Source organism: Gadus morhua, chromosome 1 (assembly GCF_902167405.1).
Source record: "Gadus morhua chromosome 1, gadMor3.0, whole genome shotgun sequence".
NCBI classification, from domain to species: Eukaryota; Metazoa; Chordata; class Actinopteri; order Gadiformes; family Gadidae; genus Gadus; species Gadus morhua.
This window is the reverse complement of record NC_044048.1, coordinates 5,726,605-5,747,369: the sequence shown is the minus strand read 5'-3', so window position 1 is coordinate 5,747,369 and position 20,765 is coordinate 5,726,605. Positions and strand designations below refer to the sequence as shown.

At 54.5% G+C, this 20,765-nt stretch overlaps 1 protein-coding gene across 3 annotated transcripts in view; it reads right to left on the bottom strand.

Moving 5' to 3' along the window:
* The window catches only part of nckap5l (NCK-associated protein 5-like), a 25,262-nt gene extending 4,523 nt beyond the window's left edge, over positions 1 to 20,739 (bottom strand). The window contains exons 1-9 of one of the 3 annotated variants that reach the window (XM_030352827.1): positions 20,204 to 20,739; positions 13,341 to 13,480; positions 5,334 to 5,476; positions 4,913 to 4,981; positions 4,754 to 4,792; positions 4,502 to 4,621; positions 3,712 to 3,804; positions 325 to 3,620; positions 57 to 162 (exon numbers count right to left, since the gene is read on the bottom strand). In XM_030352827.1, coding sequence (XP_030208687.1) covers positions 57 to 162; positions 325 to 3,620; positions 3,712 to 3,804; positions 4,502 to 4,621; positions 4,754 to 4,792; positions 4,913 to 4,981; positions 5,334 to 5,468 — 3,858 coding nt within the window. In that variant the 5' untranslated portion in view covers positions 5,469 to 5,476; positions 13,341 to 13,480; positions 20,204 to 20,739. Of the gene's footprint in view, positions 1 to 56; positions 163 to 324; positions 3,621 to 3,711; positions 3,805 to 4,501; positions 4,622 to 4,753; positions 4,793 to 4,912; positions 4,982 to 5,333; positions 5,477 to 13,340; positions 16,823 to 20,203 lie in introns of those variants that run through there. The other 2 variants (XM_030352809.1, XM_030352818.1) reach the window with 2 other exon arrangements.
* Positions 20,740 to 20,765: the final 26 nt, after the last annotated feature.

Below are 20,765 nucleotides of genomic sequence, written 5' to 3'. Positions count from 1 at the left end.
ACGCTCGTCGGCCCCTCAGTGACAGACGGAGAGCCCCAGGAGCCATGGCCACTGACCATGTGGCTGATGACGTCGCCCTGCGTGGTGAACACCGGTCGGGACGTCTTGCAGTCGAAGGAGAGCCGGCGCTGGGGGACGCTGATCACCTCCTTCCCGTCCACTCTGCAATCAGCCCACACGCACAGGGACCGTTAGCCCCCTGCTGTGCCTTCATAGCTGGTTCCCCTTCATGTTTATGCAACCTACATTTCTTTTACAACACTATCTTTTCTGCATCCGTAACATTACTATGCCTCTGCCAATGCCCTACAGCCCCCCCCTCACCTGTTGAGCAGCTGCTGCATGAAGTTGTCGGAGCGCGCGCCCCTGTACATGACGGCCAGCTGGCCCTGGGACGGGTCCATCACCACCTCGCACGAGTGCCCGCGGCCCGAGCGCTCCACGTAGGCGCGCTCCTCCTCCAGGGCGCGCCGCAGCCCCTCCGCCTTCTCCATGAGCGTGGAGATGTTCAGGCCCTCCACGCCCTCCTTGCAGCGCGCCGCCACCTTGGCCTGGGACTCCTTCCCCACCGAGGGGATGCTGATCCGCCACTTGTCCTCCTTGGCCTTGGCGCCGTCCGCCTTGCGGCTGAGCGCCGGCAGCTTGCTCTTCTTCAGGCCGAACCAGCTGGCGATGCCGTTGGACGCCTTCTGCTTGGGCTCGGGGCCGCCGGGCGCCGCGCGGTCCTGCTCCTGCAGCTTCAGCATGTTCTCCTCGATGCCCTTCATCACCTTCTGCTCGATGGCCGACTGCGGGCTGGGGAGCGGCGGCGGCGGCGGCGCGGCCTCCTGGGGGTCCGCGGCGGGGGGCTTGGGCGGCGGGGGCGGGAGGCTGTCCCCGTACGCGGGGGTCTTCTTGCCCTTGCCGCCGATCTTGGAGCGCTCCTCCGACTTGGAGGAGTAGCGGGGCGCGTCGGCCGGCCGGGGCCCCCGCGGCGGGGGGCCCTGGGTGGGCTTGGAGGGCGACTTGGGGGGCATCTTGTTGGGGCTGCTGCCGCCGGGAGGGCCGAAGCCGGCCTTGGTGTAGGCCAGGTTCAGGGAGCCGGGACAGCGCATGCTGTTGCGCGGCACCTGGGGCGGGTCGGCGCTCGGGGAGGGCAGGCCGATCCTGCTCTTGGGGCTGTCCGTCTTGGGCTCCGGCCTCGCCGGCCCCCCGCCCGCAGGCTTGGCGCCCGCCTCGTACAGGGAGGGGCCGGGGTACTTCAGAGCCCCGCCGGGAGCTTTGGCCTTGCCGTCCAGCGAGTCCGAGCGCTTCCCGTGCCTGGGCCCCTCCCTGGGGGGCCCCTCCCTGGGGGGCCCCTCCCTGGAGGGCCCCTCTCTGGAGGGCCCCTCCCTGGGCTCGGCAGGCCGCTCCAGGGTCGGGCCCTGCTCCTCACCGGGGGCTGCGGGGCCCTCACCGACCGCATCGGGGCCCTCAGACGCCCTGAGGCGCAGGTCCTCCGAGCTGCGCAGCTTCCCCAGCGCCGCCAGGCGGTCCTTGAAGGCGTGGTGTCCCGAGTCGGCCGGGGAGCGGCCCGGCCCGCTGCCCGGCCTCTTGGGGATGGACGAGGAGTCGCTCCTCTTGGCCGGGGCGGCCGGGGGGGGGGGAGGAGGAGGCAGGGGGGGCGGCTGGAGGTCCTGGGGGTCCTGGGCCACGGGGGTCTCCCTGGGGTAGTGGGGACCGGCCGGCGCCTCGTCCGCACCCGAGGGGGCGGCCCGGCTGGGGTGGGACCTCCAGACGGGGCTCTCCTCCTCCTCCTCTTCCTCCTCTTCCTCCTCTTCCTCCTCCTCCCCCTCCTCCTCTTCCTCCCCCTCCTCCTCCTCCCCCTCCTCGTCTGACGTGGAGGAGGAGGAGGGCGAGGAAGAGGACTGTTTGCGCTGCGGAGGGGGAGCGCGGAGGGCGCTCTCCGGTAGCGACTTCACCAGCTTCCTGCCGGACCCCGCCGCCTGCGAGGAGGGCCTGGGCCTCTTCTCCAGGGCCAGGGGCCCCTCGGGGCCCCGGGCGGGGGCCTCCTCGGGACCCCGGGCGGGCAGGTCGGCCACGTTCTCGTAGTGTGGAACCCGGGTCTGGACGGGGCCCTTGGGTAAGGGGGAGGCCGTGCCCGTCCTGCTGCTGGTCTTAGGGGCCAAGAGGCCTACGTAGGGCCCCTCCTTGGGGGCCAAGAGGCCGGGGAAGGGCCCCTCCTTGGGGGCCAAGAGGCCAGGGAAGGGCCCCTCCTTGGGGGCCAAGAGGCCTATGTAGGGCCCCTCCTTGAGAGCAGAGAGGCCGGGGAAGGGCCCCTCCTTGGGGGCCAACAGGCCTAAGTAGGGCCCCTCCTTGGGGGCCAAGAGGCCGGGGAAGGGCCCCTCCTTGGGGGCCAACAGGCCTACGTAGGGCCCCTCCTTGAGGGCAGGGAGACCGGGGAAGGGCCCCTCCTTGGCGGGCGGGGAGGGGGCCCCCCCCTCGGGCTGCGGGGGGGAGGTGGGCGCCGAGTGCGTGGCGGGGTAGGACTCGGAGCGGGAGGGCGGGGCGGGGGGCTGGCGGGGGCAGCGCTCGGCGGTGGCGGCGCGGCGCGGCGGCACCGGGGAGTGGTACACCTCGTAGGTGTTGGTGCGGCAGGGGATGCGCGAGCTGCGCGTGAGCTGCGGGCTGAGGCGCACGGGGCCGGCGGGGGCCGCGCACGGGGCCTTCTCCCCAACGCCCGGGATCTTCAGGAACTTCAGCAGCTTGGACGGGGAGCCGGCGGCCGCGGCCTTGCCCTCGGCCGGGGGGCAGCGCGGGGGGACCCGCCGCGCCGTGTCCCGCTCTGGGACGTCCGACAGCGAGGGCTCCTCGGGGGCCGGGGGGGGCGGGGGGAGCCCGTTGTGCACGGAGGGCTCCGCCTGGCCCTCCTTCTCAGGGACGGGACGGTAGGAGGAGGACGGGTAGAACCCCGAGAGCCCCTCCGAGACGCCCGCCGGGGGGGGGCTCCCCGGGGGGGGGCCCGCCCCGTCGAGCTCCGCCGCCGCCGCCGCCTCGTGGCTCTGATTGGCCGCCTGTGCGAGCGGCTGGTGCTTTTCATTCTTGCTGCAGTGTTTGGGGGCGGGGCCGGCGGGCTCCGGCCCCGCTGTGCTCTTGGCGGGACAGTGGGTGGCGGCGGGGGGGGCGGGGTGGCCCTGCGGGGGGCCGGCGGCGGCGGCGAGGGCGCTACAGACGTGGGCGCAGGGCTTGGAGGGGCCTTCTTGGCCCCTGCCGCAGTGGAACCCGCAGCCCTTGGTCCCGCCCGCCTCGCGCTGCAGCGGGCCGTCCCCGTTGGCGTGCGGGGGGCCGTCCGCCTCGGGGCAGGCGCAGGGGCAGCGGGGCAGGTGGTGGTGGTGGTGGTGGTGGCCCTTGGGGGGCAGCTGCAGGGGGACGGGCTCGGCGGTGGCCGCCAGCACGGCCTCGGTGGACATCAGCACCTGGCTGTAGTCGCAGAACGACAGGCTGGTGGTGGACGGGTGGAACTTGAGCGGGTCCGTCTCCTCCATCTTGCGCAGGACCTCCAGGATGTGTGCTTTCTTCTTGAAGAAGGGGGAGAGGGCCTCCATGGAGGCGGCGGGCCCCCGGGGGCCCGGGGAGGTGTGCTGTGTGCGGTAGCCGTTACCCTTTGGGAGGGGAGAGAGAGAAGACGGATGAAGGCGGCGGCTCTACGGTAGCAGCCGGACTGAGAGCCCATGGGGCCGCCGGGACCCTCACCTTGGCCTGTGCTTCGGTCTGTGCAGCCTCCACCTGCTTGGTGGGGTCGGGGTGCGGCTGGGCACTGTAATCTGGGAGGGGGCCCGCGGGGAACTGAAACCAGAGGTTCATGAGGCAGTTAGGAGGACACTGTTGAAGTACACACACACACACACACACACACACACACACACACACACACACACACACTGAGGAGCTCCACTGACGCAACCATGAACCACTTCCTCTACTCTCTGACAGGACTAGGGATCTGCCAGTGGGGTACCTGCTAGTCCGGGACCTAGTAGTGGGGTACATGGTAGAGGGGTACATGGTAGTGGGGTACATGGTAGTGGGGTACCTGGTAGTGGGGTACATGGTAGTGGGGTACCTGGTAGTGGGGTACATGGTAGTGGGGTACATGGTAGAGGGGTACATGGTAGAGGGGTACATGGTAGTGGGGTACATGGTAGAGGGGTACATGGTAGTGGGGTACATGGTAGTGGGGTACATGGTAGTGGGGTGCATGGTAGTGGGGTACATGGTAGTGGGGTGCATGGTAGAGGGGTACATGGTAGTGGGGTACATGGTAGTGGGGTACATGGTAGTGGGGTACATGGTAGAGGGGTACATGGTAGTGGGGTACATGGTAGTGGGGTACCTGGTAGTGGGGTACATGGTAGTGGGGTACCTGGTAGTGGGGTACATGGTAGTGGGGTGCATGGTAGTGGGGTACATGGTAGTGGGGTACATGGTAGTGGGGTACCTGCTAGTCCAGGACCTAGTAGTGGGGTACATGGTAGTGGGGTACCTGGTAGTGCGTCGTGGGGTGGTTGGGGAGCTTCTGCTGGAAGAGCTCACACAGTGCGCGGTTCTGTCTCTCCAGGTCGAACACCAACATCTTCAGCTTGATGCACTCCTCTCTCAGGTCCTACAGGAACACACACACACACACACACACACACACACACACACACACAATCATTAAGGACAAATCCACTCTTTTTTGTGCGATAAAATAATAGTAAATAAAAGTGTTTGTTAGCGTTGTGTGGTTCTTTACCTTTTGATTTAACAACGCTTGGACCACATGGTTGGCCACCTTTATGAAAAGGGGAGACGGTAATGAGCAAAAAATGTCACTGATTGGTTTTATTCTTGACTGATGACTGAAAGGACAAGATTGCGGGTAAAGGGAAGTCTGGAGTGGCTGCAGACTCACCTCATCCAGACATCTCTCATACGCCTCCCTCTGGCTCTCGTTGGCCAGGAGCAGCGCAGAGTTCTCTGCCTGTGGGGTCAAAGCACCAAACACTTGAAGTGAGGAATTTAAATGCTGATTCACTTCTTTAGTTCAACACTTAAACGCTAGACGGGTTAGATAGTGTCATGTGTTTCCATGTATTTGTTCTGTCTGATTTCATATCATTTGGGGGTTACCTTTTCAGTAAATTCCATTAATTTACTGAAAAGGCGGAGAAAATTCCCTTTTTAGCCGGAGAACTTGGCCGTTCTAAAGGTTAGGGCAGAAAGGGTCACACAGGGTTCCATGGTTGTGAAAACCCCTCCCTTCCATCGGGCATATGTATGGACATGCTCATAGAGCTGTCATCTACTGCAGTTTGAATGAGTATCTCCTCTACCTCCAACTCCCTCAGTCGGTCCATGAGCTCACTGCTGTTGTCCTCCAGGTAGGACTCCACGTCCGCCTCCTCTCCCTCCTCGTCTGAACCAAAGGGTTCATCACACATCCTCTGCTCCGTCACGTCCGACATCATGTTCTCCTCTGGAAGAGAAAGGAGAAGGGAGTCATTTACACGTACATTTAGGGCACTTACCAGGCGCTTTTATCCAAAGCGATTTACAATATGTGCATTAGTTCAAAGGAGGAGAAACAAAAATACATATTGCTTTCGGTACAGTAAAGATGTTCATAGAACCAAGTGCCAAGCACAAACAATGACCGGGGGGAGGGGCCTATAGCCAAGGGGAGGGGCCTAGAGCCGGGGGAGGGGCCTAGCGCCAGGGGGAGGGGCCTAGCGCCAGGGGAGGGGCCTAGCGCCAGGGGAGGGGCCTAGAGCCAGGGGGAGGGGCCTAGCGCCAGGGGAGGGGCCTAGCGCCAGGGGAGGGGCCTAGCGCCAGGGGAGGGGCCTAGAGCCAGGGGGAGGGGCCTAGAGCCAGGGGAGTGGGGCCTAGAGCCAGGGGAGGACCAGGGCCATGGAGCAGGTGTGTTACGGCCAGAGCACACATGGCTGCACATCAAGAGCAGACGGGGGACGCATGCGATCCAAGTTCTTTAAGTTCCACCTGGATGAGTCCAGGACAGGGCTGAGGGCACTGGCCTGACGCACACATCCACACATCGGACCAGACCGGGGACACACTCACACACATAAGAAGCACCTGAGCTATGGTCTGTTGTCTTTGTCTCCTCCGCCAAGATTGCCATCAACCTCTGAACTAGGGTTGCAACTAACGATTATTTTAATAATCGATTATTTTTTCGATTAATCGATGAATCGGATAAAAAAAAAGACACATTTGTAATTGCCGCATCTTTATTCAAAAACTGAACATGACTTCAAATTCACAGTGCAGACTGAAGTGTAAAAACACCAGGTTATTGCTCCAACGTCCCGGAACTATTAAAAGTAATATTGAATAATAAAACAATTAAAAAAACATAACTGGGATAACACAAAAAAAAACATACAATGTATGAAATACTTTTATATGTATATAAGGGATGTCCATGGTTAACCGGTCAAACTTATTGATACAATTTTTTCGAGACTCCTTGAAATAGAACTTGTAATATTGCTTTAATTGCTGTTAAGATGATGATAGTTCAAGATAAGACATTAAACAGGTGAGCTGACCTGAACACATCACATTTGACACTGTTTGTGACCATTGGCCAGTTTTTTTTTTTAAGCTAACTAGCTCTATATCCTGCCGATTTTAACATGGATTTAAAATCTGCATTACTATTTTTAACTGACGGGACTTTCTACACTGTCCGGTTGTGTGATTACTACCGCTGCTTTGATTGACTGTTGATCTCCGACTCCGAGCCCGTCTGCACAACGTCTGCAGCAGCAGCAGCTGACAGTTTTCGGTTGGACTAGACGGATACTGAGTTGAAGGAGTTTTTTTAACCCAAAGACAGTTTTGTTTCACTTTAATGTAGGCCTACAGTCCAGTATTAAGATATGACCAAAATACAAGCTGTGGTCGCTCACATTAAAGCTCGCTGTGGGCGTGCATGAACCATGAACCAACTTGTCGCCGGCTGGCTGTAAACAGTGCTGTGACTAGGAGTAACTTATTAATCGCGCGACACAAAGAAATCGACGACCAAATTCGTTGCCAATGCATTTAGTAATCGATTTTTATCGATTTTATCGATTTGTTGTTGCAGCCCTACCTGAACCTCTGGCAGGTTTCCCATGTAGGAAAACAGTGTCATTATTCCTGTTCAATACATGATAGAGCGAATGTAAATGTCTCACTCTCTTTCCCAAGAGAAAGCTAATGTTCAGAACCGGTTTCACCGGTCCAAGATTTGCATATAGAGCTCAACGCAATGAAGGTCAGATGTAAATTCCCTCATGGAGCGTGGAATGCACCAGCATGGAATCAGACACAGCCATACAGTGAGATTCCCTATAATTGTGGCCATGATAAACCAGAGGCTGGTGCCCAGCCCCACTAAGTGCAGCCCATTAGTTTGAACCGGTTCTAGAGGATCGCACAGGGGCCAGCTGGAGTGCTTCGACGCAGCTCTTATTCCAGCAGATGGATCCTGGAAAACATTTACCGGGAAATGATTGACCCACATGGGCCAATGTGCCGTGGCGTGAACGTCTACCCTTCCCTGTTCCCACCACCAGGCAGCAGCCCCAGTGGGCTGACAATGGGGCTCGACCGAGGCTGCCTCTGGACCGAGGCTGCCTCTGGACCGAGGCTGCCTCTGGACCGAGGCTGCCTCTGGACCGAGGCTACCTCTGGGCTGGACTAAGTTTGCCGGACCTCCAGCGTATAATGGAGCCTCTGAATCAATGCAGCCCATCTGAGGAGGGATAAAGATATACAACCTTCCACTTAACCTTGGCCGACGGCTTCTTATTGAGTGGCTATAAATACCAGCCCTTCTCCAGGCTAATGCCCATCAAAGCTTTGGTGGGCAGGAGTGGAAAAGGTGGAGGTGGGGGCGTTGGAGGTGACCACAAACCCACGTCCGTGTGTGCCGAAGAACGTTCACATGAAATTACAGCGTTGTACCAAAGACAACACAGTCTAAAAATAATGCAGCCTTGCGTCGCAGACTGTGGGTTCTTTTGATGCGCCGGAAGAAGAGGAGCACAACACTGGAACTCCACCATGAGAGAGAGAAAGACACACACACACACAGAGTGAGAGCGAGACAGAGACAGAGAGAGACAGAGACAGAGAGACACACACAGACAGAGACAGACAGAGAGAGACAGACACACACACACACACACACAGAGTGAGAGCGAGACAGAGACAGAGAGACACACACAGACAGAGACAGACAGAGAGAGACAGACACACACACACACACACACACAGAGTGAGAGCGAGACAGAGACAGAGAGAGACAGAGACAGAGAGACACACACAGACAGAGACAGACAGAGAGAGACAGACACACACACACACACAGAGTGAGAGCGAGACAGAGAGAGACAGAGACAGAGAGACACACACAGACAGAGACAGACAGAGAGAGACAGACACACACACACACACAGAGTGAGAGCGAGACAGAGAGACACACACAGACAGAGACAGACACAGAGAGACAGACACACACACAGAGTGAGAGCGAGACAGAGACAGAGAGACACTCACAGACAGAGACAGACAGAGAGAGACAGACACACACACACACAGAGTGAGAGCGAGACAGAGACGGAGAGACACACACAGACAGAGACAGACAGAGAGAGACAGACACACACACAGAGTGAGAGCGAGATAGAGAGAGACAGACACACACAGACAGAGAGACAGAGAGACAGACACACACACAGTGAGACAGAGACAGAGACAGAGAGACACACACAGACAGAGAGAGATAATCTTACAGACAGGCACATTGTGGGAGAAGTGAGAGAGACGAATGTGCCTTACGACACACACAGTGGGCTATTGACAGCGATGTCGGAGTGAGGAGAGAACCGGGAGTCTCTGGGACCGCCTTCCACGGGACGGGCTGCACCCTGACATCTGGGGGACTCTCAATGGGGGGCTCCCACTGGGGGACCCTCCCTGGGGGGCTCCCAGCCCTCATCACCAGCTGCGCTGTGGGAGGAAGGGAGCACGGCTCCTCCATCACCATCGCCATCATCACCATTAGCAACATAAATGGTGGTGAGCATTCCTCAGGACGTTGCAGGCATATTGAGTTTGCTGTTTGAATATCTCCATTGTCCAGAGGCTGGAGGATGGATCACACTTTGCACGTCTCACCCAGTGTGATGAGGAGTTTCAACATCTATTTACATTTTGTGAAGCGGCAAGAGTGCCCTCAGCCTCGCCTCAAACTCACAACAGCAGGAGTTCAGAGTTATTTAAAGCGAGTGCAGACTGCCGTTTGTTTGTAGAGGGGTACACCACAGAGGAAAAGGCAAAACAAGTCACAAAGAAGTCAGCGTGAATGTCACTCCTCTTTGTAAAGGCCAAAGGCAGAGAACGCATTACCCTGAAGCCGTTCTAAATGATACAACATCCTTGTAGGGCAGTTTGAGAACTTCAGCTGAACTTTTCTGCAAATTAAGTCTGTTTCCCACATGGCTGGACCTCTGTGCCCTTTGTGTGTGTAGTAGGGGTTGTTCTCTACATCTCTGGTGCAACAGGAAGTACATCAGCACCAAAGAGGACTTCAACAGCAGCCACCTGAACCATATGAACTCACTGCTAGACAACAGTCTAGTAGTGCAGAGCGCAATACGCAGGAAATGACATCAAGAAGGAAGTGTGTGTTTGACGGTGAGTGGAACCTTCTACCCATTCAGCACATCCTGTCCTTACAAGAACACTTTGATGACGGCTTTACCTTAACCTCATTTAGTACTCCTATACATATATTGGAATCAGGAAATAATGGAAATACTGTATTCAGGTCAGTTGATTTCCAAAAGGAGTCTTTGGATACTTTTTGACAATGGACCTATGGCACCACATACTAGAGTTACAAGTACAATGTACCCATAGTACTCCTCCGCCCACCTAGAGTCCATCCATTTAACACCGTCACCCACAGTGACTGGTACACACTGACAGCCTGCACCATGAGGTACCCAGTAGAACGGACCACCTGGTCCACAGTAGACCAGACCACATGGTCCACAATAGAGCGGACCGGGTGGTCCAAAGTAGACCAGACCACATGGTCCACAATAGATCAGACCACATGGTCTACAATAGACCAGTAGCTGGTCTTTGATAGAAAGTGATCTAGGGGGGCGGCTTCAGACCGACCCCAGCAGCAGTGCTTTCCCTGGAGGGCTGCAGTCTATATCTGTGTCGCCGCGTGTCAACAAAGAGCTCCAATCAGAGGGCCGGCCGTATCATGTGTTTGTCTCCGAGCGAGGGAGCCCGCCACGTCTCGCTATCCTCCCCCGACAGAAAGAGCAGTAAAATGGATACCTTGCATATCGAAATCAACGCTGTGGAGACACCAGGGCCACGGGCCGGAACAAGAGGAGATCTAGACCTGGAGCTGGCTCAAACAGTCTGAGTTGGACTATGGTTTGGTGAAGCAACATTTCCCTTGATTCAAACCAATGGAGGTCCAGGGGACCCCCACTAACCCATCAGCTCCCTATAAGATCCTACCCCTGGTGGCGGCTCTCTCTCGCCCACACACCCAGAGAGCTTAGAGAGAGAAAACAAAGGAAAGGGGGGTGAATCTGTGGGATTAGAGGGAAACACGGGCCAGTCTCGCTCGGTGGGTCTCCCCTGGGTGGTGGTGCAAATCCTTATCTGAATGTTCCCCCACAACGTTACCAACGTAACCACACACACACACACACACACACACACACACACACACACACACACACACACACACACACACACACACACACACACACACACACACACACACACACACACACACACACACACACGCATTGCTACCTACAGCTCTAATTGAGGGGAGGGGAGGGGAGGGGACCAGGTGATGCCTGTGGTCAGTTGTGTGCTCCTACAGCGAGCCTTCAGGGACCGGGACCGGGACCGGGGGGCCACAGGGCCCTGAGGCTGGGGGTCCCCTTTGGGCTAGCGGAGGCATGGGGTCACACACTATGTGTGCATCTCAGAGCCAAGGGAAACCAGAGGGAGGAGATCCACCCCCACACCCAGCTTACACACCCACGTCTCCCTCTATGTCGCTCTCTCTCCCCCTCCTCCCTCCTTCTCATCTTCCCCATGTCTCCCTCTATGTCTCTCTCTCTCTCCCCCTCATCTTCCCCATGTCTCCCTCTATGTCGCTCTCTCTCCCCCTCCTCCCTCCCTCTCATCTTCCTCATGTCTCCCTCTCTCTCCCCTTCCACCCTCCCTCTCATCTTCCTCACGTATCCCTCTGTCGCTCTCTCTCTCCCCCTCCCTCTCATCTTCCCCATGTCTCCCTCTATGTCACTCTCTCCCTCCCCCTCCTCCCTCCCTCTCATCTTCCTCATGTCTCCCTCTATGTCGCTCTCTCTCTCTCCCTCCTCCTCCTTCCCTCTCTTCTTCCCTTTCATCTCTGACTCATTGGAAAGTGTAATGAAAGAAAATGGGATGAATAATTCAGTAGACACGGCGTTTAAGAACTCCCCTTTTTGTCTTTTTAATAAACGCAGGGCATGCAGACGATACGCAGTGAGCCTCGGTCCTGTGTCTTTGGTTTTTCCTTTAAGGATTTGGGCCAATCTTGGATGTACAATGAATTGAGTTCTTTGGTGATTAGGGTAATTTGCTGCTACACTCTGAATCAGGGGTAGTCCCGTCCGCGTCCCCCGCTCCTACATCCTGCACCATAACGTAGCCTACAGGAAGGAAGTGGCTGTGAGTATAGGGCTTTCCGAAGCAGGCTGCCACGGGGCTGATCTTGTTTAGATCTCCTCAACCTGAAGTGGGATTAGGGGTGTTGAGCATCTGTCCTCGCAATCTGGCTTTGAACCGAGCTGATCACTGCTCTGAGAAGGAGCCGTCCTAGTTGAAACACCTGGTGTGGCCTTAGAGAGACCATCCCCTGATCTGTGATCTCCGATCTGAGGCGGAAAGGGGAGGCAGCCTAACACAGAGCGCTGCCAAGATGGTGCCGTGCTGCTCTCCTGATTTATCCTCAAAAAGAGTGGAGCATGTTGTCCGCTCCGAGAGCGAGGGCCGGTGATAAATGTGCAGCCAATGCCGAGCTCGTCCGACTCTCAGAGCTCAGTGTCCGGGAGCCATGGCGCGGGAAGGACACACCGAGCTCATGGAATCAGGGCACCAGGATGATTCTTTAATGGCAGCTCAAGCGAGGAGGAGGGGAGAAAAAATGCATAAAAGCTTCTTAAATCATGTCAGTCACACACTCTGGGATTTGGCATGGGGCAGGTTGATCCGAAAATGTCAGACGGCAGCCATTCCATCGCCAGGCTGCACAGTGAGGAGGTTCTCGGTGTAAACGCTGCAACAAAAAGAACATCAAACACGTCGACGGAGGTTCAGACGGGCTGGGGGGGAAGGAGCACTCCGCCGCCGAAAAAGATGTAGGCCAAGTGGGGGGGGGGGGGGGGGGGGGTGTCTCCGCACCAACACCAGCTCAGAAACACAATCATTGACGCAATGTTTCTGATGCATATTGAAGAAGTGAAACCAATGAAGGGGGAAGGGGGGCACAGACAGAGGATCCAGCAGGATGTGAAACACCTCTAATGGCAGAAACTTCTAACAAGGGCAACATTTAGGATGAGGAGACGAGGCAGCGGATCAGGGGAAGGGGGATGGGAGGCTGGTGTCTGCCTTCCTAAAGGCCAGAGGTTGGTTCAGAGCCATGTACTGTATATAACCCCCCCTCTCCACAAAGGAAGTAAAGGTCTACCACACTGACAAAGACACTCATTTTGTTGTTTATATCTCCCTACTCCCATGCATTGACATCACTAAGGTTTTACACGCACACGCACACACACACACACACACACACACACCTCAGTTGCAGTCCCCCATCCGGCAGATTTACGACACATTGTTACGTTTCCACCCTCACCCACGTTCAACGCGTTTTGGTTGACATAAAAAATAACTTACGGAAGGTGCATTTGCTTTGCTTGCATGCCAAAAATGATAGACTAGCTTAAGAAAACAATTTCATGAATGCTAGAGCCCCCATATTAACAAAACCTCACACAAACCCAGACAAACAGACCTGCCCTTATAATTCCATCTATTGCCTTAATCTCAAGAATAACAAAACCTTAGTTGGCCCTCCGTCATTGCATCATTTTAAACCCAGATTATACTTTAGCTACATCGTCTAGCTACCAGTGTGCTACTGGAGCACAGCAATCACTGCTCCAGAGCAAGAGCGGAGACACAACATACACCACACATTCAGACACAGCTCAGCTGTATTGGTCGGGCTTCCTCACCTTGCTGTGGCTACGGTCGTCTCTGTTCCCCACTGACAGCATCAGAGATCCTCACACCAGGGAGATCCAGAAACCCGGTAAAGGAAGAGGCTACAGAGAGGGCGCTAGGCTAGCAGCTTCTCACTTGGTTCAACTGGTTCCTGGACTAAAAGAGATTTGATTCAGCATTACTCCAGAGAACTGTCACCCACCACAGCTAGGGTTAGCCTAACCCTCTACTCCCAGGCTAGAAACACAGCTTCCGTGGGCACGACAGCGCATGTGTGTGTATGTGTGCGTGTGTGTGTGTGTGTGTGCGTAGCCTGGCCTCTCTGCAGAGCCAGCTACGTCTCCCATTGTTCCAGGACGAGTGAGGCAGGCTTCCTACCCCGATAGACCCTGCCTACTACAACAGCTGTGGACCAGCCCCCACCCCCTTCCCCTGCTCCCTGGGCCCCCATCCCCTCCTCCCCTCCTCCTGCAACTCCTGCCTCTCTCTGCCCTGCTGCTGGTGGCGCTGCTCAGCATTAACCCCCCCGCTGCCGGAGCCGCCCAGAGGAGAGGAGCAGAGGGGGAGGTTGTATTTCAAAGGAGGCCTTTGCATGTAGCGGACAAAGGAGGGGACTCTTGGAGGATATCCCACTGTCACCGGGGACATCTCTGCTCCCATAGGAGGCCTGGACGAGTCTACGCCAAGAGGACTTTCTTTGTCATCACATCACCCCCCCCCCCGGACTACCTTCTGAAAGATAGAGCGCCAAGAAAAGAGAGGGTTCTGTTCTTCACTGCATTCAGAAAATGTATTGATGGATTATTGAAACCGCCAAATCTGAGATGATTTGAAAAGTTTGCGTGACAATGAGAATCTGCGTCTGGATTTAACTGCAGTGAATCCGGCCTTTGCAGAGAAGTTGAGTTGGATTGGACGGAGTCCCTGGCAATGAAGGTGTGCAACAGCCGGCTCACAGGGCGGACCTGAAGCATGGTCTGCTTCAGACGCTACAGGACTGGTTTCCTGTTTAATAGAGGCTCAGCAACCCCCGCTAGACGGACTCCGTCTTGACCAATAGAAACCAACACGGAAAGGGAGAAAACCATCCCATGAGCTATGTCAACGTTACGGTCACTCACTGATGAACAATGTGCGCTAAACACATTCCATACTGTTTGTATACAAATGAGACTCACTGTGTACAAGAAAAGCTGTGTAGAAGCAAACACACTTGGACATTTCAATACTTGGCAAGTCCTTTCCTTTATTTGACCCTAAGTGGCTGGACATAAAACCTGACCGGAATAAACCCCCGTACTGGGCGGGACGCACGCATACGTGCACACACACACACACACACACACACACACACACACACACACACACACACACACACACACACACACACACACACACACACACACACACACACACACACACACAAATAATAAGTAATAATCTTCGACAAATGTTCAAAGACGCTAAATAAAAAGTCAAACAAAAAGTCAAAATGTATAAAAGGAAGTAGGATTAAAGGGAGCAGGATTAACAGAGTGTCAACACACTGGAACCCTGAGCACTCATGGACATCAGACCTCACATAACAAATCACCAGGATCAAAGGAGCTGGTCCAATGAGGGTTTTACCCTCTGAGGATGGACCACAGCTGGCCAATCAGGTTCCTCGTCCCCTTGGTGGAGAGGAAGGAGAGGGCAGATGATCCTGTCCAGAGGCTGCCCATGTTTGTGCATTACAAAGCGTTGGTGGTGAAGTGACAGCACATGGTTGATGGAGGGAGACTCCTAGGTCCTCCTCAGTACAGGGGCTGAAGGTCGCTGAGGGTTGATGGCATGGGATGGCACACACACACACACATCTGAAGGATGAATGGGGATGTTCACTCAGGGTCAGAGGGCTGAGAGGGAGGCCCTGAATGGGAGTCACATGGTGCCCTGGGGCGACACACTGGGAACCACAAATATCCCTCCACATAAACCGGCCCATTGTCTCCCCTCTCCCCATGAGTCTCTGAGTGCCACACAACATTTGTACTCCTGTTGTACCTAGACACAGATAGCCGGAGGGTCAAGGAGCAGGTCAACATGCATCTGCCTAACAGACGGCTCACCGGCAAACCTTTTGGACCACCACACTCCTGGACTGAGCGTCGGCAGGCCTACTACCAGACTGCGTGTAGTGGCGCATTTCCACCGGAGGCTGCGGGTCGGTTCGGTGCGGCTTGGTGGAGTAGTGAGGGTGCGGTTAAGTGCGGCTGAGTTACGGCTCGCGGTTCCACCGCCGACAGTACCCTTATGGTGGGGGGGGGGGCTGGATGGTGATAGCCGCGGCAGCTACATTAGCATCAGGACCTCATAGCAGCCCGACACAGTGTAGCCTTCAAATAAATCCAAGAAAAAAGAAGGCGGCGCACAATGAACTAAGATCAACAATGTAGGACGTCCAAGAAGGCCGGCAAACCATTGCCCGACATTTTCTTCGATAAACAAAGCTTTCGCCGTTGTCCAGAAACGCGATACGTGCCGCAACTTTGCGCACCGAAACCGACCCGCACCCTCCGGTGGAAACGCGCCATAGGGCTGCATCAGCATGGGTCTCCAGGGGTTTTCATTCAAACAACCATTAGAACAACCTTAATAGTCCCCGACACCAGGTGACACCAAGAACTACACAGCGGCAGAGCAGAACGTTTCCCCGAGGACAGCGTGCACAGGGCAGATGAACCCACACTACCCCCTGGCAGATGGCCTCTCACGGACCACTCTGATTTCAGTTCCAAAGGCTGTTGCAGAGCGAGCTGTGGGGGAGAATGAGGGCTGTAAATCACACTGGTGGGGTATCCCCCCCCATTGAGAGGTAGACACTTTAATGGGCTGTAATGTGCAGGGCGCCATGAGACAGCTCATCCACCTTGTAGAGATGTGAGGGGCAGGATGTACAGCTGGGCTGTGGAGGCCCGGCGGTGTCGGTGGAGGCCTCCTTTGTTGATTTGCATAAAGCCTTGGCTTAGACAAAGCTCATTATGAGGTGCAGGGCTGGAGCGGTGAGCCATCACAGACAGCTCTGGGCGGGGCGCTGATCCAGCTTCGTTCCTCCAGCCACACGCGTCCACGCAACCACCGTGTTCAAACTTTAGTCATACTCTCATTCTTTGGCAACGGCAATCCGTGTAGAAGAACCACCGTGTCATGAAAAACATTTGTTCAGGTCCGTGTGGGTCTCACACCGGGGTAACACAGAGTGAGACCATCCTCTTGCCACCCAGACTACGAGCTGAGGGAAAACCCTCCTCTGCTACAGGAACACGCCCACCTCCATTTCCATCTGTGTCAGCAGATGTCTTCACAACCTGATTCCTCAATGAATCACCTTCACATCCAATAACTCAACCAAAAGAAATGGGGAAAATATAATCCAGGTCAGAAACAACATTGCACCCCAGAAACGTTGCCCTACTAACACACACACACACACACACACACACACACACACACACACACACACACACACACACACACACACACACACACACACACACACACACACACACACACACACACACACACCACTACCATTAAACAGGTCTGGAGGGGGGAGGGCACGTGATTGATTTGGCACAACACAATACTTGCACATCTGGACAGCAGACACCAGCGCTCTGACTAGCCCGTAACCGGCTTGGCTGGGCCCAGTCTGCACCCTTTCCACATCATCCACGTCCTCCCCTCAGGATCTGGAGCTCTAGTGGAGCTCAGTGTTGGCTCATAGTGCAGAGATCAGATGGAGTGAGAGGCCGGAGCAGGGAGCCAATAAGAATCTGAAAACAGTGAAAGTTGGCCCGGTCCCAGGCTCACTAAGCACCTTGTGGGAATGGGATTTGGGGATTAGAGCGTGGAGGTGGATGCAACCAGCTCTGCAATAACATCTTATTTCAAGAGCAAAACCAAATAAACGCCAGAGCACACAAAGGAGCCCTGTTCAGGACGGAGGCCGTTACACGGCCGTCACACAGAGCCCTGTGGTGTAGCTGATGTTTTTTGTCAAAGTACTCTTCATTGACGCCATTATGGATATGAGGGGAAAGTGACACAACCCAATCTAATAGATGGATCCCTATTTTCCCCAAAAACAATTGGGGCCATTTATTCGCTCCTTGGCCAAACAGGACGTGCAATGGACCTGCCAGCCTGAATTGATTAAAGCGACATTCCATATTTTCCCTGGACGGTGCGATGAATCAGATGTTTGTTACAGCTTTAAGGTAAGGCTTAGCTTGGCCAACCTTAATGTTTGGGTGACCAAAGATTCCTCTTTGGGGTGAATGTTGACAGAGCCCAGGGATTTTGGTTCTGCACTCACACACCTTTACCTTGCTATTGGACGGTACTCCAACTCAACACAGCAGTCTCTCCGAGACTTTGTTTGAACGTGACGAGATGGCGGCATCAGCAGCATGGGCCCAGGGCTTGTTAACACGGCCTGTTAAGTTCGCACAAATGCAGCGAAACCAGAAACTAAACCGGTGGTAGTTTGTCACTTCAAAGAGAGAACACACACAAAAGGCTTTAGTGGAAACAATGCAGGAAAAGATAACTGCTTTAATCTGAATATCTGTGTGTGTCCCCTAACGGTGGAGATCTTGACGAGACCTTCCCCCAGCCCCTCCCCCATACCACACATGACTCCACTCTGCAGGGTAATGTCTCCGGGCTGAGGCCTGCCCCAGAGGTGCCTTCCCTGCATGGTGACGACAGCAGTACTACCTTATACATCAGACCGAGGGGGATCGCTGGGTCTCAGCGCTGGCTGATAAGGAGGGACCCCACCGAGCCCCGGCTTGGCCTATCTTCAAAGCCAGAGCATTGAAGCCATGTGAGGGAGCACACTGGGAGACAGGCCCTGGTTGGGGGAGGGTCTGTCTGCACACAACAACCACATTTCACACACTTCACACCGGCATAATGACCCCCCCCCCCAGTAAACTAATGCTGTCTGTCAGTTGGCAGGCTTAAGCTCAATATGGCCACCATCAAGTCCCTAGTTATGGTACTAAGTAGTCTATGTAACATTGTGTTAGCCGTTCATTAGCATGCTGCTATGCTACAATGCTGGTGCTACGTGGTTGATTGGCAGTGTCCCATAGGAGTCTTTAAAAAATGGAGGGACTGATTATGTTAACAGACCCAGCCGCCAAATGGTAAACAACTAGACTGACACATTGTTCTCTACTAGTCCCAGAGCGTCTAGAAGACTGCTGCAACAAGATGTGGGACACAAAGGCTTACAGAACATCTGGAAACAATAAGAGGCCAACAGCGAGAGCCAACACTTATAATGCCCATTACACTCCAATATGTGACTCCGCTCTTCATGATGTCATGCCCTACAGCTTGGATACGCTATCGCAAAGTTGCACTCAGGAGAGGGCTTTTATAGAGCTTCAAACAGGCTCAAAGCCCAGAGCAAACCATATGTAATCTAGATCTATAGACTAGAACCACATCCAGCCCCGAGGGATGATGAGGTCATCGGGAGTGAGAGACCAACGGCATGCTGACGTCCTGGCCTCCACGTTACATCCACACGGGGAGAAAACTCTCTTTTGAAGGCTATTTGTTAACACTGTACCCATTAACAATACAGGAATAGATACCAGACATATATTATGTCAATACAGATGTAGCACTGTGTCTGTGAAGGTTGTGAGATTAAATAAGAAATAGTCAACATCATGTTTGTTATATCCGCTTGATATATTGCTGTTTGCAGTGTTTATGGACAATTTAAACCAAAAAAAACTTCCCTGAGCATAGGTCATAAGTGTCAAGTATATATATTTTTAAGATACATTGTATTGATACCGTTAATGAAAGTTTTCTTTTAACTGAATTGAACTGCATTCTAGGGGTGATAATGTCATAGAGGACAGCATCTCATGTAAAAGACACAAGCAGAATAGTTGTTGTTTGCTCGTGGCTGTCTAATGTATTTTACATTCCACATACATTCTTCATGAATATTCATGATGTTCTGACGATTCAATTGTTCAAATGTCACGAAACTTGAAATGCATGGCAATCAAGTGCCAGATTAATATTGGCACATCATTACACACCGAGGACTGAGTCCACCACCCCACCCAAGTCAAACACCCCAAGGTAAAAAGCATGTTGTTCTACTTTTGAGATGTCTCCAACAGGATCTTCATTAAAACCATGTTATAATGACCTGGGAAGGGTTTATATGACGCATACTTGTTAAAATAAGCATGTATTTTCTGTATGGTGTTACACAGTACTGAATATCAATACTAATTCAGTGCCACTTGGTTCCAAGCGATTGAAATCAAAGCCAAAACACTCGTTTATAAGTGAAGAAGTGCATCACTTATAAACTCATTCATGTAGGAGGGTTAAACGTCACCGTGTTTATCGTATTGTTTCGTCCTGGAGAGGAATCAGCAGTTCCCCTTTCTGATTGTAAACAAGACCAGATCCCTAAGCCAGCCTGGTGGGGCCTGGCCTGTTGTAGTGGTCTCATGTATGGACCAGAAGAACCTAAACCTAGAGATAGAAAGCTATAGGACTGCTTTTCTTCTCTCTTGTTGTGGTAGCTGATAGCTGCCCTGGATATAGCCCTCAACACATAGACGGTCCAGGAGCCGCTTCTACGCCCTGGACACAAGCCCCTAGTCCCCGTGAGACACAGCCCTTAGTCTCCGGGAAACACAGCACCTAGTCCCCCTATGGAGGAGCTATGGAGCCGTTGGTTTATTGACTGGCGCATTAAAACGCATATGCTCACTTTCGGTCTTTCACTAAAGCTCTCCTGTAAACCAAGGAACAGAGGATTAAGAAACAAAGCGAGACTCACCTCATCTGGTTAATAATTCTTCAGTTGGATCGGTTGGGCCATCACCGATAACCGAACGGACGACGTTAACCCTGACGCTCCTTGTACCGACGTACCGTGTGTCCTGCTATTACTACCCTAGTCCTCCTGGTACTAACCCTACCACGTACCGTGTCCTCCTGGTACTAACAAGTACCGTGTGTCCTGGTACTACTAACCCTGCCCCGTACCGTGTCCTTCTGGTACTAACATGTACCGTGTGTCCTGGTACTACTACCCCCTACCCCGTGTCCTGGTACTACCACCATGTAACGTGTCCACCTGGTACTACTAGCCCTACCCCGTACCGTGTCTCCAGGTACTAACCCGACCCCGTACCGTGTGTCCTGGTACTAACCCGACCCCGTACCGCGTCCTCCTGGTACTACTACCCCGTACCGTGTCCTCCTGGTACTGACTGAGCGGGATGCTGCGGCTCCTCCAGCGCTGAGCGGTGATGTCATCACATGGCCAGAAACCCGCCCTGCTCCACAGAGGCCAAACACGGCCCGGCTCTGCGCATGTTGCACTCAAACTGCTCACT